At 41.5% G+C, this 25,140-nt stretch overlaps 2 protein-coding genes across 2 annotated transcripts in view; both read left to right on the forward strand.

Moving 5' to 3' along the window:
• Positions 1-164: 164 nt before the first annotated feature.
• spint1a (serine peptidase inhibitor, Kunitz type 1 a) lies at positions 165-12,817 on the forward strand (the record flags this gene model as incomplete). Its single annotated transcript, XM_080750863.1, has 10 exons — positions 165-624; positions 1,615-1,772; positions 1,952-2,093; positions 7,378-7,545; positions 9,641-9,691; positions 10,120-10,251; positions 10,394-10,444; positions 10,840-11,010; positions 11,118-11,177; positions 12,154-12,817. The coding sequence occupies 10 exons, from the start codon at positions 165-167 to the stop codon at positions 12,339-12,341; spliced, it is 1,581 nt and encodes a 526-aa protein (XP_080606989.1). The 3' UTR covers positions 12,342-12,817.
• A 3,779-nt stretch (positions 12,818-16,596) lies between these two features.
• The window catches only part of LOC308305965 (pleckstrin homology domain-containing family G member 3-like), a 63,344-nt gene continuing 54,800 nt past the window's right edge, over positions 16,597-25,140 (forward strand). Inside the window, exon 1 of the mRNA XM_080750864.1 lies at positions 16,597-16,807. The gene's annotated coding sequence lies outside the window, so the exon portion shown is untranslated. The remainder of the gene's footprint in view (positions 16,808-25,140) is intronic.

A 25,140-nucleotide genomic window follows, 5' to 3' on the forward strand; every position in this document is an offset into this window, starting at 1 on the left:
GCGGCCTAGACTATTCTCTCTTTTAGTGTGTTATTTATCACTTTCGTTTAAATTTAACGTCCATCTCTCCTCCACAGGTCACCAGATCGGATTTATCTGTGCGGGGGAACCTTTTTTTTAATCCGATCTTAATTTATTTTTGACTTTTTAAATCCTCACAAACAATGACGCTTCCCCAGCAAAGAGGTGGACCTTTTGGGCTTCCTCTGGTGTTGTTGTTCTGTCTGCTGTGCTGCTGCTTTACGCACGGCCAGGAGGATCAAGGCTTCGGGGAGCAGTGCCTGGCGAAGTTCCAGCGGGGGAAGGAGGACTTCATCCTGGACGCCGACGAGTCGGTGAAGGCCGGGGCGACGTTCATCGCCAAGCCGGAGGTCGCGCGCTACAAGGACTGCGTGCGTGCCTGCTGCAAGGACGCCCGCTGCAACGTCGCCTTCATGGAGAGCAGCGGCGGCGCGGGGCCCGGGGAGGACGCGGAGAGCGCGGGGGTCCAGTCCTGCTTCATCTTCGACTGCGTCTACCAGGGCAAATACGCCTGCCGCTTCGTCAGGAAGAAGGGATACATCAGCTACATCCTGGACACCGTGCATCAGAGCTACCTGGCCGAGGACGAGAATAACATACACAGTAAATGTCCCCTATTGTTCATTTAAAACCCAGATTCTACACACGCCTTCTAAAAATCTCTATTTGTTTTGTTCTAGGTCAGTGTTTCTCAAACGTTTACATTTCAAGGTCTCCCCTTAACTCTGACAGTGTACAAATGGAACCAAATGGACCTGTTAAGGTCTCCATTTGGTTCCATTTGTCAGAGTTACAGAATTGTATGGGTCAATTTAGACCCACATAAAGGAACCCACAGAGTCCACCCTTCCTGTATCCTGAGAGCAGCACAAATTGAACCTAATGGACAGAGTTTTATATTGTAGCATTTAAAAGGCCTACTGAATGGTTTCATTTTTGCTATTTACTCATGAACAATTAGACCTCAGTTTAGTAGTGAGTGTGTATGTGTACGATCCAAGTGAAGTGATTGTTTTATGGGCCTGGGTGGTTCAAAGTCAGGCTTATAATCTGTTGTTATTTAGGCCTCTGGCGGATGGGAGAATGCTCCCTGGCTGCATGTTCACACATGCACACAGGTTTCATTATGGCTCCCTTCTGTCACAGGCTTAGGTTTCTGTTTTCTATACAAACCCACATCCTCTGTGTGAGAGAGAGCTGGTGTGGCTCCTCTGAGAAGTGTCTTGCCTCTGGTATCGACAACACCGTAGAATGCTGCATAGACACAAAAACATCACGGCCACATGATGGACCTGATTTGACAACAGTGTTGTCTAAAATGTAAACGCCTGTTTGTAGCCACTAATGGTTCCTATCTGACAACTAGGGCTGGGATCCTTTGGTACTTTAACGGTCTGATAACTCTGATTCCTTTAACAATTCCTATCCACCTGTTTCCGCGAGAATTTACTGTAGCATTATCTGTGGGACACTTCCGGAAGATGCAACCGTTGTGAGCTTGTAGATCATCCCAGCCCTGCTGACAACAACTTTCTCCTCATTTTGTCGTGCTCGTCTGTTATGTACATTGAAACCCGTTGGTGTCGTTTCCAGATGAGAATGACCACCCGCCCGAGGCCAACGCCGGTCAGGACCAGGTGGTCCAACCTCAGGACAGTGTGACGCTCAATGGCATCCAGAGCAAAGACGACCATGAGATCGTGTCCTACCAGTGGCAGCTAGTGGCTGGAAACCCTTTCGCTGTCATGGAGGTGGGCAAAGAGACGATGATGTTTGTTTTAATGAGAAGTCTGAGGAATTATGGTGTAAATACAGCCCTTTGTGTGCATGTTTTTATGATTTCTGATTAGATGTGACTGTATTATTGTTGACTGTTCAAATCCTGGTGGTTTGTACTGTTTCTGAAGGTGTTTCTTTCCATGCCACACAGAAAACCAACTTTGATGACCAAGTCATCGTGTCCAATCTGACCTCTGGAGTCTACAAGTTCAAGTTGACTGTCACAGATTCCATCGGCCAACAGGGTTCAACTCAGATCACAGTCTTGGTCCTAACGCCTGAACAGTCTGAGGGTGAGTAGCAACTCTAGGGGATTGATTGTTGCTTTACTAGGACCAATAATGATTTATTGGGTATCTCAGTGAGCCAATAGTCAGCATAATGTATCGATATCAATAATGACGGTGCTCCCGCCGGCCTAGCGGTTCAGGCTTATACCACATTGGCTCTGATGCCTGATAGCGTGTCGCGGGTTCAAATCCCGATCCCGACGACCTGTCCTGCGTGTCACTCCTCATCTCTATCCCCATTTCCTGTCAGTACTATCAATAAAGGCATAAAAGGTAAAAGCCCCAAAATAAATCGTATAAAGAGAGACATGAAACTGAATTCACAAGGCTCGGATCACAGCATGATCTTACCGATATTATGGGCCAGCCATTGCTAAATGGAATGCGAAAGGTCTCGGTTTTCCCATTCTGTATCGAAGTGTCCTGAGCAAGACACTTAACCCTAACCGTTCCCTAACCGTTAATGGCACTGAATGTGTAATTGCAGAGAACAAAATTAACTTATCTGCTGATGTACAGTGAGAAATACCTCAACAAGAACTAAAGGGGACCAAAAAGCCAGAGTAGTTTCAAAGTGAAAATACCCCTTCAAGAAAACACAGTTCTACAGTTGTACTGTCTGTAGGAGGGATTCTGACAAGATTACTTTTACCTGTTTGTTTTTAGCTGGTCTGTCACCTCAAAACCATACAACTGAAAATAAATATCAGCACCTGCATTTTTCACACCACAAGTATCAGTCTAGACTGTCGCTTCCGAAGTTCTCTTTTTTTAAAGCATTTTAGAGATACAGAATGTAAAGAAGAGGAAACGGTTCTGCACGCTCTTAACTTGCAGGATGCAAAGAAGTTCATTTGACCAAAACACTACTTCTTGAATACATTTAGCTGTAAGGGAAGACAGAGTGCGAGAACTTTTCCTTCTTTTGTATGTTGGCTGTTCATTCCTTCTTACTAAGGTGTGCAAAAGGACTTTATATACTTAGAGATACAGAATAGAAATATGGGTAGAAAGAAGGTAAATTATATGAATAGAAAGAAAGTATTTGATAGTGATTTCTATTAGGGGTAGTTTCTGCTTCTGCTGTGCTTCTGCTGTGGACTCATACTGACTCACTGCCAAGTACAAACATGAGTCATGTTTGTATTTGGTGACAAAAGTCACCTGCTTAGTTTGTGGTGAGAGAAGAACAATGATACCCATATGTCTTGTCTTGTCTTGTCTTGTCTTGTCTTATCTGTCGGCTTAAGATGCAGTAATGACGTGTGTGTGGGACAGTCCCTTTAGAAAGGTTTAGGGCAGTGGTCTCTCAACTTTATTACTCCAGACCCAAAAGAGAAATGTTATGTCTCCCCGGGACAAGAGCTAGTGAAAACGGCTGATCTACAATGAATGAAAGAAAATGTCTTTCTTTTTTTCATTCATGGAATTTCTTCTTGTTTTTGGGAACCACTAGTTTCTTTAGGGGTTGCACAGAGGCTCAGTGGTTTGTGCTGTTGCCTCACCAACTATTTAGACTACGCCTATTCAATTAGGGTAATTGATTTAAATGTGTTGTTGCCACAGTAAGCTCAGGAAAGTGAGTGTGAGACACAACATGTTGATGCATAATGTTCCAATGGTGGATTCAAGCTAGGAACGCGTTAGTCGATCATAAATTGGGACAGCTATTTGACAACAACATCCATTAAACGGCACTTATAGTCACACAAAGCTTGTACATTCAAAGAATGTTTTCAAAAGACTCCATTCCGGCCCTTTTAAACTAAAATGCAAGGAGATTTCACACCAAAATGGGTCAGTGTGTGCTTTGAAATGTCTGAAAGGTGCTCAAAACATCAGAGTAGAATCGATGGATGCTATGTTTGAAAATGGCTTAGTGTGTGGCTGTAGTCCAGGAAGGTCCTAGGCCTTTATTCTCCCCTTGTTCATGTTGGTTTCTTGCTACACCAATAGACGTGCATGTAATGTTGGTTTCCTGCTAGACCAATAGACATGCATGTTGGTTTCCTGCTACACCAATAGACGTGCATGTTGGTTTCCTGTTACACCAATAGACATGCATGTTGGGAACATACCTCTGTCAGTGCCCTGGAGCAAGCCACTGCCTAAAGGCCAGACTGCACCAATGCAACTAGTCGCAACTCCTTGCAACAAACCAATGGGGATAATGGTTCCAAATAGTTGCATGTTCCATGGAGTTGCATTGGTGTGGACTGACCTTTTTTAGAGCTGGCGTGCACAGTGTACACTGCTAGTTAGGATGAACCACATGTATCCTAGCGTCCTCCTGTCGCAAAAATATGTGAGCTTGAAGATGAGCTATTTTTGGTGAAGTGATTTTGGCGAGCTTGAAGATGAGCTATTTTTTAGGAAGTGATTTTGGTGTAGACCAGGAAAAAAGGAGCGGTTCTTGTATGGAGCCCTGGGGGGACTCCGCTCAACAATTAAGTATATATAGTTTAAGTGGTTTGTAAATGCAGGGGAGGATACCCTACTGGGATCAATATTATGCCGTAACTTTGTCTTTGGGGACCAAACAGCGGATGTACAATTTTCACCTAATTTTCACTTATTATCACATGCTCAGAATAGGGATGCGAGGGTTCATGACGTGAATTGTTCTGGTATCATTTGCATGTGTCACAACAAGAACACAAGCCCTTCCGTGTTAGACAGGTCAAAGCATGCTCCTTTTGATTCCCGTGTACGGAATGTAGAAATACCATCAAGATTGGGAAATGAATCTTACTATTCCAGTAACATGCCAGACAACCGTTTCACTATGAGCAGGAAAGCGGTGAGATGCAACTGACATTTTGCTTGTTTCCTTAGACAGTAGTTCGGGACCCACTTGTGGGTCACAGACTGATTTTTGTAGGTCGTGAGTAAATATCCCCTAAAGATCTTATTATTATTTTATTTTTTCATAGATTAAAAATAAATTCAAAAGAATTTCATAAATGAAATTTAAACTCTTCCTTAAATCCCACAATGTAACTTTTAAGCGGAAGTGAACAGATCGGCTTTTTCCCCTAGGTTGTGCCCCAGGGTTTTTGTCAGACCTGCAAGTCACTTGACTAGAAGCAGCGGTTGTGATTCTTCTCTGTCGTTCCGCCCTGCCATGCTCCCAGTCCCTCTCTCCTCCCACGACTCCACAAAACCTGTCGGTCTGGTTTCAGCTCGGGTTTCACAAACAAGGACTTGTAGTCACTGTCATGATAGTCTTCAACACTGATTAATACAAATAACAATGATCTTCTATACTGTATTCTGATTACATCAGGCCCATCCTTTAGATGTTGCTGGTCGAATGAAAGATAGCCTGTATCTAGTCTGGGGAAAAGGAAGAAGGGCTTTTAACCATTCATTGGTTCAGTTAGCCATTAACAAGCCTAGGTGGTGTTAGGAATGTGATTCAATGGAACAGGCCAAAGGCACAGCAGTGACCCCAGATGTCGGTCTCGGTACATTTGCACCTAAATACATTACTTACGTGCAAATTTGAGGGGCTTGAGGCTACATGGAACCCAACAGCCCCATGCTTAATGAATGAGAGGCTTCTCTTTATTTCAGTTGAAGTCTAGTCATACCAGCCCTAAATCTCCAATGAGCAGACCCACCTATAGTAGCTTCAAGCTTTTATAGTCATCAGTTTTGCTTTAAAGCTGCTCTATGCAAGATTTTGGTTAAAATGGCTTAAATTGAATTCAAAGGAGCTTTATTGGCATGAGAAACCTAAGTTTAGATTGCCAAAGCAAGTGTCAAATAATGAAAACAGTTGAAAATGGGGAATGTATAGTATATAGTTGGAGGGGTACAGGCGTACAGCATTGTGTAAACGGTACACTCTCAGTCGCATTGTGTTATATAAATGTTATATATAAATACTGGGTATAAAGCTTTTTGAAACAAATAGCAGCAATTTGTTGCAGTCGCTTTCTCAAAACAATTTAAATGGTATACAACAAAAAGTGGCACATAACACAAAACATCTCTCTCCGCCACTTGGGGTCGCCAACGCAAACTGTGAAAAATCCAGTGCAGCTTTGAGGTTGCTGTTACTATTTTCATCATCATGAACTGACTCAAGTTAAAACACAATGGTGGTGCTTGGCATCATGGCATCATCAACAACCACATCGTGGGAGCATAACTGGTTCATCTACAGTATAAACACGCCAGTCTTACTCAAGAGACACCAACCACTTCCTTGTGCAACCATGTGTGTCTGTCACCGCGTCAGGACAAACTGAAGTGCCACAACGTCACACAACCTGCTATCAAACATTAGGCAGATCTATTTTTGGACTAGTCAAAAGGAATACAATACAACAGTTGCCCCGGGTCAAATCTGGCAACCCCGGAACAGTCGCCACCAGGTATTCCTAAACGTAACCTCAGTAAAACTATGCCTATCTTAACCCTATTCCTAAACTTAACCTCAGTAAAACTATGCCTAACTTAACTCTATTCCTAAACCTAACCTCAGTAAAACTATGACTAGCTCTATTCCTAAACCTAACCTCAGTAATAATATGCCTAGTTGCCTACCCCTAATCTTATTCCTAACCGTAACCTCTGTAAAACAATTACAACAATACAAAGAATGGGGTGCAAACCATAACCTCCACCCCTCATTTCTCACATGCCCCTCTTGTAGCGCCACCATGAGGTCGATTCTTGCAAGACACATTTTTGGACACTGCTCCTACAGATTTTGCCCTAAAATCACGCAAAGCGGTACACAGTAACTCAAAAGTCATGTAATCAACATGTAATCAACATGGTTCTGTCCCATTGCCCATATTCATATTAATTGGTCATAATGTTTACTCAGGTTTACTCAAGTATAATATCTAGCCTACTTGTGGTTCTGTCTAACCTGCTAAACCACCCTGGTTGCGGAATTCAATTTCATTTTGGTCTGCTGAATAAAAATGAAGTTGAATTCCATGACGGAGAGATGGTTTACTAGGCAAGGTTCTGTCTGCTAAAGGGGAATTTCCCCCAAAAAATGTGTGTATTTTAGCACGTTATTTTGAATTCACACTAATTATCACTACTTTTTGTAAACTAAACTGAACCCCCCAAAAAGTTAATGCAATTAGACATAAGTCTATTGCCGACTTTGTCGCTAAATCTTTGTCGCTAAAGACTGTAAGTAAATGCAAGATTGTTGATGGGAGAGGGAGAGTGATATGTATGAGATTGTACGTACATACATATACTATATAATTATGGTCCACCAGAAATGTAAATGTCATGTTGTTCATCTCATCACCAGACCACTGTATGGCTCCTAAGAAGATTGGACCATGCCGCGGCTCCTTCCCTCGGTGGCACTACAACGCTGCCTCAGAGAAGTGTGAACAGTTCAACTTTGGAGGCTGCAGACCCAACCACAACAACTACCTGTCCAACCAAGAGTGTGTCACTGCCTGCTCTGGCTCTGGTACGTCACCCAACACCTTGGTTCTGCAATTTACAGGTGGTGGTAGTGGTTAGTACTGAAATGTTTTACTTAAGTGAAAGTATCAATACTGCAATGTAGAAATACTCTGTCACAAGTAAAATTAGTTATTTGTCCAGACAAAATGATGTAGTTTTCAAATGAATAAAAACCTTTTGAAAATAGGAGATCTAAAAGCTCACAATGCATTGCATCGCGACACATTGTGAAATTGTAGTAATTGTGTAACTTGCATAGAAATAGTAATCTAAGCTCATAGGTAAACGAAGAACCTATCATCTGTCAAATCTATAATCTGTATATTGAAACTATACTCACGTCAGGGCGCCTGTTCAGAGAGGGGTGGAACTGGGGAGGATAGCGTGTACCTCCGCATGCGTTACGCCCCCCGGTGATGCTCCTCAATGTCAGGTGAAAAGAAGATAGTGGCATGACGGATCGGGTATCGGAGGAGACCCGTTGTTGTCTTCACCCTCCCAATGACTACTGTGGGGATTAGCAGGGATGGGTCTAGCGTAGAGCATGGGAAAGGGGGAATTGGCTTAACACTAAATTGGGAATATGAAGGGAGAAAATGTTTTCTTTTATTATCCTTTTTTGGCAGGGTTTTTCTTATTTTTATACTGAACTTATACGTACTGTGATGGCCTCAGATCTTGTACTATTTTGTACCAATGATTATTGTGATGGGAATGGGACTTGAGGTGTCATCACTGTTTATGTATGTACCTGCCTCAATGTGATACTGTGCTTTAATAAAAAAGATTTGAAAAGAAAAGAAACTACTCACTATACGATGCCAGGTCTACAAATGACCTGGCATCTGTCTACATAATAATAATAATAATAATAACTACTTGCATTTATTTATATAGCGCCTTTCATAAACCCAAGGCGCTTTACAAAAACTCTACAAACAACTAAACAAAAACTAAGTGCATACATATAACACACTATCTTCTAAATTACATTTTAGCCTTTGCTTAAAGGACAACTCCACCCTAAATCACTTCTAGGCTCATTTTCCTAGTTATATTGATCCAAAATTACTGTCCATGGGGTCTATTAGGCAGAAATGCCCCTGTTGTCCAGTTTCCCCAGCACTATCTATCCTATTGCTTTTACACTATCTGTTACTGTCAAGTGATTTATTTCTTTTCATGAATGTGTTACTATATGTCATTACAAACACATCCATGCCTTGGTTGTACCACACAAGCCACCACAATCTCACAAATCATGTTTTGGGGTGAGCATTCTGCACAACTGCCAATTTAAGTGACTGTACTGGCCAATCACAGGGCATCATTTCTGGGACTTGGTAAAACACATAAAAGCATAACATCTGTTTAGCAGAGTGTGATGGCTTTTGTGGGACAACGACGGCATGAATGTGTTTGTAATGACAACTAGTAAGGCATTCATGAAAATTAAAAACACTTGACCACAACTTATAGCGTAATAGCGATAGGCTTATGGGCTCCACTCTATACTATGAGAGCTGCTGGGTTCTGCTGGGAAAACTGGACAACAGTGACATTTCTACCTAATAGACCCCATGGACAGTCATTTTGAACCTAGTCATGTAGGGCAGAGTTGTCCTTTAAGCCTGCATGGTCGGCAAGTGCTACAGGCTAAGGTGGAGTCTTCAGACTATGGTGGAAGACTCTCTCTCATCTTCTTATACTGGGCATTTTGGAGTTTGAAGTCAGGTTTGCATGTTTCTAAGTAGTTGTTTGACAAAAAGATGTATATGTTGTCTGCTAATGTATCTGCTACAGTATATGTTAAAACACAATGGTTTGCATTTAGGGTACTTTTTCTACAGTACATTTTGTAGTTTCCATTTTAATGCATGCTTATGTTCTCATCCAGAGTGAATTATAATTGATAGCAGACACTGTTGCATCTTGAAATCCTACATCACTGATATTACTGTGATCATCAGCTGGACGTCAGGATCAAAATTCACTGCAGTATTTTCCTGTTGTTATTAGAATGCACATCCATAATGGAGAAGGGAAATTTAGAACAGCTGAGTAAATAACTTCGGATGTTGTGCTGTGTTCTGTTTCAGAAAAAGGAGGTGGAACTGGAACTGGAAGAGGATTGGTACCTGCAAGCAAAGGTAGGTGTTTTCTGTTAGTAAATGATTGCCTTCAAATGGCGACAGAGTGGTTGGTGCGCATAATGGTCACAGATAGGGTAGGGATACGGATCCAACATTGAGGAACCGGAAAAGAATCGGTTCCATCATGTTTGTAACCGTTTCCGGAACCGGATTATCATGCTTTCAAGTAGTTCTTGGTGCCACACACTTGGTGCCAAACACGAGTTTCCCAAGTTGGCCGTTTTTGAAAAAATAAAAAAAAATAATAATAATAATAATTTGACCTTTTAGTTTAGCCTAGTTGGGTCCCATGTTATTTGTATGTTTTTAAACCATGTAGATTTGAGATTTGAAATAATGTAAAGTGTGTTTATAAATAAAATGTATTATTATTATTAATCAGTTTGATTAACTGCCCCTAATCACAACCATTTTCTGTGTTGCAGAAGAAGTATGTGGGACTGCATGCACTGAAGAACAGTTCACCTGCGCCAACGGCTGCTGCCTGGACAAGAGTCTGGAGTGTGACACGGTCCAACAATGCAGCGACGGTTCGGACGAGGCCAAGTGCAGAGACTGTGAGCAAAGTTTCTATGCAAACTTCAGCTTCATTTTCATACTGGTTCACTGCTATCGTAGATGCAGCGATGGTTTTTTGATAGTGATGAAAATGTTTCCTTTAAAGACTTGTCTAACTTCTGTTTCTCCTGTCTTCATCAGTGGAGGGCAACTTTAGAATTCTGCTGCAAATTCCTGTGGATGAGCAGAAAGGTGAATTTGAAAATGTTATTCTTTAAGATTGAAATATGGGATTGTCTATCACTTCGACTAACAGGTGAAACCGGTTCCAAAGGAAATTATAAGTGCAAAATCTTTGGTTAAGTCATAACATATGTTTATTATCATTATATATATATTTTCTTTTTGCCTTAATCATCCCTCATCCTTCTTTAACATGTATTTATGTATGCCTTATCAATGTACCTTTTAGTGTTGTGTGGCGCTCCAATGTTCCTTTCTTAGTGATTTTCTGTAAATAAGGAATGAACGTATGTATAAATTAAGCATATATTAGGCCAAGGCTACTGAGAATTTTCACCTATAATGACGTGCCCAAAAATAGGGACACCAGGTTGAAAGTAGTTATACATTTCTCTTCCCCACAGTTCGCTGCACAGATCCGCCCCACACAGGTGCCTGCAGAGACAGTGTGACCAAGTGGTACTACAACCCCATCGATAGGAAATGCTTCCGCTTCAACTACGGAGGCTGCAGGGGCAACGAGAACCGGTTTGAGGACGAGGCGTCATGTATGAAAACCTGCAGAGGAGTAACAGGTGGGTTGACATCACAAAAAATCTCGCAAGACAAAAAAACATAAAATTACAAATTACATTTGTTGTATGTAACTGAATCCAATTTGTTTTCTATCCTTGGTTTTCAGAAAAGGACATATTTGCGAGAAAGGAAGAGTTTGAACGCCAAGAGTCTAACAGCGAGATGGGTAATTAATTTCATGACACCATAACTCTGGAAAATGAGGCTATTGTCTCTCTAGAATAGTTTTCTTTAAGTGACATCTTTAACAATGACCCTTTTAAAAAGTCATTTTCTGCTCCATGAGTTTTTATGTGCTGTGGGTCATTGTTGGTCAGAGGTACTGCTATGGTATGGAACCAGTCTTCCTTTTTCACATTGCATTGAGGCACTGAATGCAGCAGATGGTATATTGATCTGCTGTTGTCCATCTAAACTTTACATCTTTTGCTAACCAATTAAAGTTTTTACTAAACATACATACTTCATGACACAATTACTCTCTTATTTTTAGTTTTGATGTTAATATAATATACACTTTTAGTTTTCATTAATTAAAAAAAAAAGGTTATCAAATAACTTCCTTTTATTTGACTGAGTGATAAAACGTTCTGAGAGGGTGATAACTGATGAGTGAAAACTGTGACCAGCCCAAGGGCTAATATGGCAGTACATGACCAACCCGTGCAAACTAAAGTGCCACCTGTGTGCTGAACTGTCGCCATGGACGGAAAAGACTCATGGGTGGAAAGGACTCAGCATGTCAAACATGGCTTCTGCGGTTAATGAGATGGGCATAATGTTTTGTATAACCATTACTGTTGTTGATATCTTAATAAGATATAGTATTCTGTGTACCATGTCTATTGTATGTATGCTTCCTAATGCTAGCCGTGCATTAGAAGGCCCGGCTAGCCCCTCCAAACATGGCAACCACATTGACGACTGACGCATTACTCCAATGAACAGCAGCGGCCAATGCATTATCTATTTGTATATAATGTATTTATATATAATATAATGTGTTTTTTTTTTTTTTTTTTTCGTTGTGTTTGTGACCAAATAAGGTTATGGCCGGGTATGTGAAAAACAACTAACTCATCACTGTGACTCTCCCTCACATTTGTATAACCTCGTGCTCAATCCATATTTCTACCCGTCAGGTATCATAATAGCAGCCGCTGTCCTGGGTCTGGCCATCCTCATCATGCTCTGTGTGCTGGCCTACTGCTTCCTGAAGGGGAAGAAGAGGACACCGCAGCACCAGCGAGTGGTCATGAACGGCTCCACGGTCACCACCATGGAGGACACTAGTCCTCTGGTCTACAACAAGACCACCAAGCCCATCTGACCCCTCCCTCCCTCCCTCCCCATCCCCTCTCAGTTAAAAGCCATTTAGGCCATTCAGAATTATTGAATGCTTTTTAACTATTGAAAAATAGCAGATATACAAGCTCACAGCGCGGCACCGAGCGCCGCGCTGCGAGCTTGTAGATCTGCTATTTTTGAAAAATCGTGAAAATGTGTGCACATTTTTCAAAGCAAACTTTTGTAACTCAAATTTCTGCTTCTGGGGGGTCCCTGGAACAACATATTTTGAGATGGGGGGGTCTGCGGCCAAATAAATGTAATTTTGGGGGTCCTTGACATGAAAAGGTTTGAGAACCACTGATTTAGAGGAAGGATTTAGAAGTCGGGTCAAAGATCGGGTCAAAGGAGACATTTTCAAAAAATTTCAAAAATAGCCGCGGTGAGCTTGTATATCTGCTATTTTTCAATAGTTAAAGCATTCAATAATGGTTGAAGGGGTTAAAATCTAACGCTGACTCGGGCGCGTTCCAGGTCTTTGGGGGTTTAAAGTAGTTCACCCAAAAAATGACTTATTTTCTATTGATTACTCAACTCATGAAGCATTGAATTCGTGGAGATTTGTTTTCCCTCTCTGATTCCTAAGCCAATAATGTGATTACTGTCTCCTACTAATGTATCTGGTAAGAGACAAAAAGTTGACTATTTTTTGTCTCCTACCAGAAATACACCCGGTCATCAAATTATTGGCAATATGTGACAAAAACAAAAGAATATCCATGAATTCAAGTTTCCACAGGGTGAGTAATCAATAGAAAATAAGTCATTTTGGGGGTGAACTATCCCTTTTTTAAGGGTGTCGTATGAACTCAATATCTCACTAATGCCTTCAAGAGGAGGGATAAACAACAATGTTCACCTCTCACGTTTGAAGGTTAAGCGAGTTAGCTAAAGGGTAAAGATGGTCTGCTTTTTTTTATTTTGCATACATTCTAATCTGCTTTATCGTTTAAACACAAAGCCGTTTTTAAACCAGTGTGTATGCTTTTGGAATCCTCAAAAACTGTGGAAAGGCACCTACAGTATCTCCTCACAGTGGGGTCTGTCAAAAGTGTCAATAACTCAGTACTCAGGGTAATGGCATGTGTGTGAAGGGACCGTACCATCCTTTTTGACAACTAGGTCCTTTGTCACTTCTACTTTATTAGGATTTCTTATATCATTTCCCTTATTGTAGTCTGATGCCTCTAAAAATATATAGTAAATACAGTAAAATCACATAAAGCTTACCATACTTCATCAAGATAGTATTCCGATGTTGATGGTCTCACTTTTGTCATTTAGTTCCATTCTGCCATAGACTGCCACATGTCAAAAAGGATGCTATGGTTGTTTACTATAACCACTTTAACCCTGGATCCCCTATTTTGGGGATGTCATTTTAGGCGATCATAAAAAGAACGTTTTTGAAAATGGCTAGATCTACAAGCTTAACAATGTGTCGCATCGCAACGCATTGTGTGAGCATGTCAAGTCCACTATTTCTCTTTGGAAAAAAGTGAAGAAGAAAAGATTGTTTTGAAAATGTTTGATATTATTTTTATTAATAGGGCTTTAGTGGTTACAGTGAAATGCCACTGGATGCCAGTGTTCACAATATTATATAGTACCTGCATTGAGTGTGTATTTGTGAACATACAGGTAACTACTTTATATTTCAGTTGCATTATGTGTACATATAAGCAGAGTCAGTCCATGAGTGTATTTTCAGCTTCAGTCCTGCTTTAGGGATCTTGTAAATGCTATAGAATATCTATTTGACCTCAAAGTCTGTGTGTAAATCCTTTTTAGTAAAGGAAAAAAAAGAAAACTGGTTCTTTGGTCCCTTAGAATATTGTTTGAATGCTTAAATTGAAGGTTGTTTTGAGTTTTAACTTCCCCATGTATTGCTACTGTCACTTTTCACGCAGTTTGTTTCTATCACATTTTAGTACACATTTGAAAGTGGCTTGTTGGAGCATATAGTGTACATAGTTTTTGAATTTTGAGGAAGTTGTGTCTTTTTAGTTTCAATGTTTATTTTTAGTGAAATGTTTTGAACCGGTTTGACTCACAAACACAAGACAGGTAAATGATTCCTTAATTAAGATTTCATCTTAACATTTGAAACATTTACACCTTTGTATATAGTGTTTTTATGTTTCATGAGGACTGCTAAATAAAAAGAATATTCACTGAATATGGGTGTGTTTTTTCCATCAGGTGTTACTTTGTACCTGTACAATAAGTGATAATATAGATATCTAGCTAGTAGTAGGCCAAGTTAGGCCCTTTCCAGAGTATTTGTTTTCAATGTTTAATAGCCCGATCAGAATAGCAAAAGCTGTGTATATTTTATCACCATTAGACATTAATTAGCTTTGTGACACCTACTCTGAGAAATAATTGAATCAATCAATCATTTATGTTTGGAAAAGGAATGAATAATGAATTTGCCATTTCCATTTCTCAGAAAACAAATTAAATGGATGCAAGTCTTCATTCATTCTGGGGCACCAACCAAATGAAAACAAAGAGAACACTGACATTCCCATTTGTCACCAGCAGAGGGAGACATAGGTTCACTACCACAGTGCATGCAGCAGCCACATGACTAGAAATAGACGTCCATGAATGCAGGGATGTCTAGATTTCTTAAACTCATTATATAGGCCCTAATCTCAGTAAAACGATTTATATTGATATGGCACACATCTGTAGAACATGTCTAGGCCTATTTTCTACGTGTTTTAGGCGCAGCCTGGTGGACGCGAGATTGTGTAAGCTACTGCAGCAGGAGTGCAGTCTTTCTGCTAACTAGACCTCAATATTATAAGTCCCTACATGCATAATTCCACCAAACAGACGAGCATATTGTTCTCTCCATCACTTGAGATGACCACAAAAGACGGAGGCAGGGCGTAGAGCAAAGGCATCCTATTCCTATTCAATCAGCAAGTCATAAATTAGCATCAACCCAATTGATTCACTCAAGCTTTGTGCGAGTTGCCCTTTTAACTGACCTTCCCCTCATAAATGTACAATTGGTAGAATGACAATTTGTTACGTTGGTTCACAAGCCTGTCAGGTTGTGTATGCTCAAAGGAGTGCATGTTGTTATGTTAAAATAAATACACAAGTAAATAAACAAGTTAAATGTTTTACTGAATGCCTGAGAAACAGCAAATCAAAAGCAACTGAGAAGTAAAGTAAACCAATGACTGCCACAATTTGGATTGGATCAAGGTTAATAAAATCACAATGAAGCTTGCTGATGATTTGATGATTGTCAGTCTCCTCCAGCATGAGGTGCAGGTGAGCCATCAGTCATGTTCTGGATTCTGGACCATGTCATTAAATAGTGTGATGACTGATGAGAGGAGTCATAGTTGTAACTCTGTGTCTAAAACAAAAGAGATGCTTATATAGACTTTAGCTAGCCTGAAACCTTCCTTAATGACATAGCTGTGGGGGGACAGAAAGTCTTTTGATGCCAAGCACACTCCATCTTTTGATGCCAAACACACTCCATCTGAATAGCCAATATGAGACATCTTCTTTAAGTTTAAGGGTGCTATGCTTTATTAGGCCTATTATTATTTATTTTTTAAACTAACTGCAATGTTTTTTCTTTTCTTTTTAACTGATTGATTGATTGATTGATTGATTGATTGATTGGTTTAATTGGCAACCGCCTGGTTTGCAAAATATAAGCTGTGAAATATTGTTAAACTTAGGCTGACTTCACCAAAAGATCATTGGCACTATTAGCTATAATGAGTTGTAGATCTGCTATTTTCGAAAGATTGTTATACACTTGAAAACTTGAAATGAGATTCTATGAGGTTTTTTTTAAAGGTTTCCAAAGTAAATAAGCCTTAGCCAAGGCTTTCTTGGATCTCCTTTTAGTTGACCTTGTAGACCTACCAGTGAACTACTGTCATGAATCTGTATATTTTCCTAAGCAAACTTATAATAAAGTCTTCAATAAATCAAAATAATTGGATAATGACTAGGCCTGCTTTTACTTTTTGCACTTTAAGTAAAGTTTGATGACAATACTTTTGCACTTTCACTCAAGGCTTTCAGAATTCCAGACTTTTACATGTAATCCACAGTATTTTTTTACTTGTGAAAAAATAAATGGAAAAAGTCTACAATACATCCAGTAGGCAACATTACATTGGCTCTCTCAGCGCAGCGCACAGGGTGTGCGTCCTAGAAGTAGGCGGTCTTTGTCCATCACTTGTCGAGGCGTTGCGTGCGTGTGTGGACGTTCAGGAACGCTACGAGCTGAGGATGTTCATTGAGATCATCAGGATCTGCGCGTCTCGGAGACTTTACAACGATCATGTGAAATGAAGCAACTAACGGACTAACCTCGATTTGTTTTGACGAGACCTGCAAGAAGAAGAAAAATAACTACTGTGTGAGATCTTGGGAACGGGGAGACGGGACTTGGGAATTTTGGTAAGTGCGCTGCTTTGAACCAAAGGGACAGTGGTGTGGGAAAGGCACTCAAATGTTTTACAGAAGTATCAATACTGCAATGTACTCTGTTACAACTGTGTTCAGACTGTTAGGCTACTTGAGGAAAGGTAGGCTACAAAAGGATTGGCATTTGGCACCAAAATATAAAGTAGTCTACCAAAAGTAAAAGTACTGAAAATGTTTGAAAATAGCCGATCTACAAGCTCTTGATGCTATAATGTATGTTTCATAATATTATAATTTATATCTGCAAAGTAACTAGTAACTTAACGTTTTGAAATAATTGTAGTGGGGTAAAAAGTAGCCTACAATATTTGCCTCTGAGATGTAGTGGAGTAGAAGTAGTAGAAGTAGAAGTAAAAGCATTGGAAATTGGAAATGATCAAGCAAGTAGACTACAAATACCTCATCATTGTACTTATTAGTAGGCCTACAGTACTTAAGTAAATACTTAGTTACTTACTTTACACCACTGTTTTTGTTCCAGGTTGTTTTTGAGTTTTTATACTACGTGTGTATTTGTTAACTCGTGAAATCGGTTGAATCGACCCACTCCACGTTTTGTTCACACAATTCACATGTCAGGAAAACGACAAACTGAAAGGAAAACATCTGTGATGGATAGCGATTTAAAGATGTCACATGGTACACCTCGATTTTCAAATGACATTGTCATGGATTGGAGCCATTGAGCCCATGGGTCTCTTTTCACAGTTCCCTGTCCTTGGTAGTGCGTTCTTCTCATTCCCGGGGGGGGGGGGGGGGGACCACCACCACCACCACCACCACCACCACTTATTCCCAGGACCACCTCTCCAACAGGCAGCCTTGTGCTGTACTTTGTGATAATTTATGCCTGGTACCTTGGGTCACATTTCCTCTCATAGTTGTCTTTTAAACTTAAAGTCTTCACTGGGGGTAAAGAATCTCTGGCAGGGCCATGAGTTTCAGGCTGATAAGTGATGTTTGTTCTCTGAAAGAAAACACTCTCTGTTGAGTGAACTTTGGTCAGCTGCACTGTGACTGGCCTCTGCTGACTTTTTAGGGAGTCAGTTTTCCTGGTTGAGCATGGAGAGCAGAGTAGACTTAAAGGAGTAGTTCACCCCCAAAATGACTTTTTTCCTATTGATTAGTCACACCATGGAGACTTGAGTTCAATAATATTTTGTTGTATTCGTCGCAATCCTAAGACACATTTACCCCCAGTTGATTCTGGATGGGGACCCAAATGCATGGGCCTGGATGATGGGGAGATTGGGGACCCAAGTAAGGCCCTGGATCGTGACCCAAATTAATTTGGGTCAGAATCAATGGGGGTACATTTAGGGTCAAGTACATTTACCCCCATTGATTCTCACACAAATGCATTTGGGTCCCCATCCAGGCCAGGGCTTTGTATTTAGGTCCCCATCCAGAAACAATGGGGGTTAATTTAATATAATAATTATGTTGTCTTAGGAATGCGACAAATACAAAAAAATATTATTTAACTCAAGTCTCCATGGTGTGACTAATCAATAGGAAAAAAAAGTCATTTTGGTTTGAACTACTCCTTCAATACTTGCAATACATAAATAAACATGTGCTGTTTTGACACTGTGATGCAACTTAGATCATTGCCATTTCCCATCTTGGATGAGCCATCCTTCTTCCCCCCCCATACTTCACATAGCAGACCTATGTTTATTTTCTGATGAGCATACCTGATGGGTAGGGTAATGCTCTAAATTTAGGCTGTTCCTTGGTCAGTGAATTTCCCAATCTATTGGGAAACAATGGTGCAGTGCACTGCAGTCAAGTCGACTGTTAATTTCATCATTTGACCCGTCAGACAATAACATCTAAGTCCATAATTTTACCCTTCGGACAATAACGTCCAAGCCCATCATTTTGACCTTTCAGACAGAGGCAATTGAAGACTTGAAGAATTGAATGACAGAGGCAGACAGAAGAATTGGGTATGGCAAGGTATGGCAGCTGCCATACCTTGGCTACAGGGGAAAGGCAACATGACTGGTGTCTTTCATGCGCGCCTCGTGCACGTGCAAGACACCAGTCATGTTGCCTTAGCTTTTGCTGAACTGACGCCACTGCTTTCAGAAAATAGAGGGTATGCGCGTGACATCATCATCGTACCAGGAAGTTATGCAGGAACGCCTATTGAGTGGCAAAACTACTTTCTGGCCTTGACAGCCCAAACAGAAAAGTCCTATTTGATTGCATTAAACAACGTTAAACTCACTTTGCAATTCACTTTTATGCATGCGCATAGCCTCTTCTTCTTAAAGTGCTGTCCAGTCAAACCTTCCCAGATGGAACACACAACTCTCTTCCAGGTGGTCTGGGTGGGGAGGAAGTGTCTTGGCTCTCTGTGAGGAGCGAGAGACGCAGGGTTGGCACACTTACCGCTTCACACCACACTGTAAAATCCTGAGTGTTAACTGTGACGCTGCAACGGGTCCGTCTGTAGACTCTCAGAGTTAAATAAACACGTGTTTTTACGGTGTGGTCTTTGGTATGCTGCAACTCCTCCTCAGCCAGTCTGCTCCCAGTCCAGGGACGTGCTGGCCATTGGGAAAAGCGGGACAACTCCCGAACGGTCGGTTCATTCCTGGCCGGTCCAGGCCAGCCATTAGGAAAAATAAATAAAATTAAATGTTGGCCTTCGTTCCATTTTGGGGGCTGGGTGGCCAACAAAGTAAATCGTCACTGTCGGGCAGAAACCTTGTATCTCCAAGTTTCAAATGTGTAAATGTTTTCGCAAAGCAAAGCCCTGCTTCATCATACAAGGCCGTCGTCGCACAAAAGTAGTTTAATACATTTTTTAAATGATAAATACAAAACAAACGGTTTTGGACATACCACCCGACAATTACGAATTATAACTCATGTAATTGGCCCACTGGCTTGTCACTTGTCATGATCTGAAATATTTGAGTAGCAGCAGTGCTATGGAGAGAGATCTCTCTCTATAGCGTGCAATGAGGGCCTCTCCGACTCTTTTTCCCAGGCTGAATCAGGGGCCCAGCACGTCTCTGTCCCAGTCTCACTGTAGTTGTTGATGACCAGACAGAGTCTGTCTTTGCTGCGGACTGCATGGAGTGTCCCAAGCACTTAAAATTCAATAATTGCAACTGCAAATAGATTTAAAAAAAAAAAGTGTTATCTTTAGATTGGCAACTGACCCAAAGTGCCAGCGTTTACAAATTGGTTGCAAATTGTAGTTTGCATGTAATTTTATATGAAGGTAATATATTACTGTTCAGATTACATCGTGCCATTTTTATTGACCCCAACATCAAAGCACAGCGATCCCAGCATCCAGTCCACCGATGGAAAACAAAAAGGAAAAAGGAAATTCCCTCATGTGACTTTACACACATGACCCTGAATTTCAACTTTTTTTGCAAGTTACAGCTAGGATTACACTGGCAGGGTTAGAGGTCAACTTCAAAGGTAAACAAAGCTGGAAAACATTGGTTTTGTTTGAGTTTGTGCTTTAATGTGTACACACTTAACCACTTTCAACCTGGTGTCCCTATTTTGGGCATGTCATTGTGGGCAAGAATCTGAAATAATGTTCAAAAAATGCTGATCTACAAGCTCACAATGTGTCTCACTGTGACTCTTGAGACACGTGGGACACTTGTATATCAGGTATATTTTGCCATTGTGAAAAGGGGGTTATGTTTGTGCACTCTAGAGCCTCTATAGACGTCAGAGTGAGTGTTTGTTCCTCTAAGACGTTGTTGACAGACATGCCTCAAACTTGACATGAAGGCAAACGCCACGTAATGCACCTTAAGTGGGCACGCGCCAAGATCTATTTCTGAAAACTTGCCCTCTAATTTTAAACCAGCCTCCATCTCCTTCGCCTCCTCGCATTTCAGCAGATAATGGAGGACCACTCAGCCACTCGCTGTGTACCGCCGCGCACATTCTATTGGACGGTGAAGTCTTCACTTGTCGTTACTCAATTATGGTGGCGATTTTCACTTGCCAGGTATGCATTCCAACATGCCTTCATCTTAAATCTATGGTCGCAGGTCGTTGGGTGGTGGTGAGGCGAAAATTACCCTGCGTTCTTTGCCACAGCGGGAAATAATTATACTGCCATTAGGGCCATTTTGGCCGGGGTGTGTAAGTACGTGTGTGCACTATGCGGGGTACAGCTCTGTTTGTCTTCACAGCTCTCTGGTATCCAGAGGAAAGGGCTGCTTAAGATCGCCTCCATCCAGGCAGCAATGCAATTGTGAGGATAAAAAGACTAAACTCATATGTTGTCGTCTTGTCTTGTGGGAAGTGTCACAGGGTTTTTGGGCAGCGCTATTCTAGGGGCCGTGTGGATTTGATTGAAACAGAGAGAGAGAGAGCGTCTGGTTTATTGTTTTCCCCCAGTGAATGAGAAGCTGTTAGTCACTTAAAGGCCCCAATGTCAGGGACAAACTGCGGGAGTAATGTGGGAAAGAAGGCACCGAGAGAAAGGCTGTTTGTCAGAGGGTATTTTCTACCGGGGTAGTTCAGGGGTAAGAGGGTACGAAGGAGGTCATGCAGTATAAACATGGCCCCCGATGTTTGAAATAATAAAGGCTCTCTGTCTCCAGACCCTCGGACCTCTGCCTGCCATTCGCACGTTGGCTTTTTTTTATTTTTCACTTTCAGAGGGTCCCTGCTGACTGATGGGGGTCTTGGACGAAATGCCACACCACCATGTATAGTGGGGGAGACGTCCCGCGAGGCTTCGGGTCGTATTTTTAGCAAATTACCCCACCGGGTCTTGTTGGGGTAGACGGTGCATGCATGCATGCATGGGCAAAGACAATGTCATGTGGTATGTGTGTGTGAGAGAGGGAGATGGAGAGCACTAGGAGTATGTTTAACTCTTATTTAACGGTTCATCAGCTGCTTCCACTCAAGTTAAGGTCGGTAATTTGCGTGCGTATCTGTGAGGTTGACTTAATAGACTCGGCTAGAACCGGGGTTCCTAAACATTTCCATGCCATAGTCCCCCAAAAAGCCATAGCCCCTGACTAATAAAATAAAATAAATTTAAAACTGGCACAATAATCTTTTCTTGTTAGTTTCATTTTTTTAAAGTGCTTTAAAGGTTAGCACTTTAAAAAACCCTAACCCTAACCCTAAACCATGGCATTGGTCCGACATCTCATTGTTCCTACATCCCATTAGTCCGAATCTGGTGAATGTTAACCTGGTAAAAAATACTATGCCTAAACCTAACCCTAACCCTAACCTCAGTAAAACTATGCCTAAACCTAACCCTAAAACCTAACCCTAACCAAAGTAGGACTAATGAGATGTTAGACTTATGGGCAGTGAATAAGAGAAATGTCCAGGGTTCAAATCCAGATCATGTTAATTGGCAGCACACTTGGTATATATGTGGCCACATGTTGTCATATCCTTCCTGTCCTGTCTGTGCCCCCTTTAACCTTCCTGGAGAGACAGAGACAGAGTGGCATGATGTCTGTCTGCCCGTGGAGCACCACCACTCTCACTTTCTGCTGTCTACAGCCCAGCAGTGAGTGAGGACCCACTTCACGGTTTCACTTCCTTGATGGACTGCCAACGTTGAAAAACAATCCAGATAGTCATCGCTCCCCAAGGACCTCATTTAACAATGCCTGTGCTGTGTGTGTGTGCGTGCGTGCGTGTGTGCGTGCGTGCGTGTACTTATATTACTATACTTGTGAGGGTCAAATTGTCCCCACGAGTAAAAAAGATGCCGGTTAGGATTAGGCATTTAGAGGTGAGGGTTGGATTTATGCCGCAATGTGTTTTGAGTTTGAAGATCTGCTAAGATCTGCTTTTAGTTGCACACAGACGTGCAACTAGGGCTGACACGATTATGACATTTTACATGATGATTCATTGTCACTCAAATTAATTGTGTTTTTGTCGTTGACAATTACATTTCTGTTTGGCTTTTGGGCTTTGAAGTTGCACATGGCAGATATGACACATAACCAAAAAAAGTACTGACATATTTGACAGCTTTATACCTCAAAAAGAACATTGATAGTGGAAATAGCTGGTATACAAGCTCATAGATCTGCTATTTCCATTATTTTTGAAAATGTTTAAAAATATATGAAGTTTTTCAACATGGAAACGATTATGACAAAATAATTGCGATTATTTAAATTAATTGCGATTATGTCATGCGATTAGACGATTACGTAATTGTGACAGGCATACGTGGAACTAAACATAACTGGCTTTATGCTGGGCTAGGGTTAAAAATAGCCGTCCTAAAATCTCGGATGTCCTCACAAGTACAGCAATACAGCTGTGTGTGTGTGTGTGTGTGTGTGTGTGTGTGTGTGTGTGTGTGTGTGTGTGTGTGTGTGTGTGTGTGTGTGTGTGTGTGTGTGTGTGTGTGTGTGTGTGTGTGTGTGTGTGTGTGTGTGTGTGTGTGTGTGTGTGTGTGTGTGTGTGTGTGTGTGTGTGTGTGTGTGTGTGTGTGTGTGTGTGTGTGTGTGTGTGCCAGCCATTTTTCCACACATTTGTGGTGGCGATGACTCAACTTTGAATTTCCTCAGCGTCTTCATGGGTCAGATATCTTGACCAACATCTGTCCTCCGTAATCATCTGCATGTTGTTGTTTTTGAAACAAAAGCTCTCTGTTGGAATTCACAGTTCCGAGACGTCGCCTGGATCAGCTTTAATCCGGACGGTTTTAGACGAACAAGGAAAAAGTTGTATCTGCTCATCTGATAAGGACACAGCAGAAGTGATCCATCGCGGGTCTTTAGTTTAACAACCAGAAGATTGGCTCTTGTAACATCTGTCATCTATTAAGGAGGTCCATTCCCATACGGGAGGTTCATGTTGCGGCTAACGTAATCATCAGCTGTGGTGGGAAACAAATGCTCTCTACTTGGGTGGAAGGGCTGCTAGCGCTGGCTCCAGCACAGGTGGCCGACTACTCCACATGAATGTCAGCCTGTATCGCGGTGTTTTCCTTAGGATCTTGAACATAACCTTGCTGCTTCCCTCTCCTCCTTAGGAAAACACCGATCTTGGAATTGCCATTGCTCAGCAAACTGCAGATGAGGGATAATGAGTTGGTTGAATTCTGTCCGTATATTTGAAGTTATTCTACTAGGTTTTACTGGGTGCTTGCACTTTGCAGTAAGACATTTTCACAAATCTTTAACCACTCCTAACCTGGCGTCCCTAATAATTTTGGGCATGCCATTATACATGGGGAAAAAAAGTAGCAGATCTACAAACTCACAGCGTATCAAGATGAGACACATTGTGAGCTTGTAAATTGGCTATTATTTGCTTTTAGTCGCAATGAACTGTATAGCGGCCATAACTGAATGGGTAGAGGGGCGGTCTGGGAAATAGAAGGTCTCACGGCCTGGCCCCTGGTCTGTGTTGAAGAGTCCCTGAGCAAGACACTTAACCCTTAACTGCTCCCTGTAGCACCCACCGCTTCTAAGAGCTAGAATGGGTTAAATTTCACATGTGCAAATTGTAGAGTGCCGAAAAATTCCCTAAAGGAGTAGGGTTCATATTATTATATTATTATAGTAGGGCTTAAGTAGTTAACTTCTCTGGACAAGTCTGTTTACTCAGCCATAGATAAATGTGCTTTTATATAAACAATGAGGGAAAAAAGAGATTTGCATCTACAATTAACAATTCAGGCCAGAGCGATGTACAAATTGCAAGGTCTGAGTAAAAAAGAGGCATTTGTCAACCAACAATAACATCAGTGTGTGATTGAGGAACTGTCGACCTTTTGAGAACTCTTGTTTCTCGCCTGGCCACTCACTGTCCAGAGAGATAATGGCATAGTTCTGCTCTGGGTATTCAGCAGGGATAGTTGTGGGGATTTGACTAGTTCAAAGCATGCCCTTTGACCCCAACACCCTCCCCACTGTGTGTACAGGCTCTGCGCAAACCACTTGGAAATCAATGGGCCCCACTTGGAGAATGAGTGTTGGGGAAGGCTTCAGTGTGTAAGAATGTCATTCTAGTAGTTCTTCATTGACAGAGCCCAAGAAAGACTCCCGGCTCAGTTGGCTCACAACATCGTTTTCCCTTCACAGTAAAATTCGGAGTGTTCAAATTATTGCTGAGAGTGTAGATACGCTCGGCGTTAAATTAACACTCTGGAATTCACCGTGTATTTTCTTTTTGATGTTTCAATGAGAAAACCGATGGTTCCTCTCAAGTTAGTCCCGTGTTTAAGATGGATAAATGATAATAACGGTGTTCCTTTGGCTACTTGAGCCTCCTGACTTAGCGCACATCCTCTGGTGCGCTCCACAGCTGCAGGC

The sequence above is a fragment of the Nannobrachium achirus genome (assembly GCF_963921795.1).
Source record: "Nannobrachium achirus genome assembly, chromosome: 20".
Taxonomy (NCBI): domain Eukaryota; kingdom Metazoa; phylum Chordata; class Actinopteri; order Myctophiformes; family Myctophidae; genus Nannobrachium; species Nannobrachium achirus.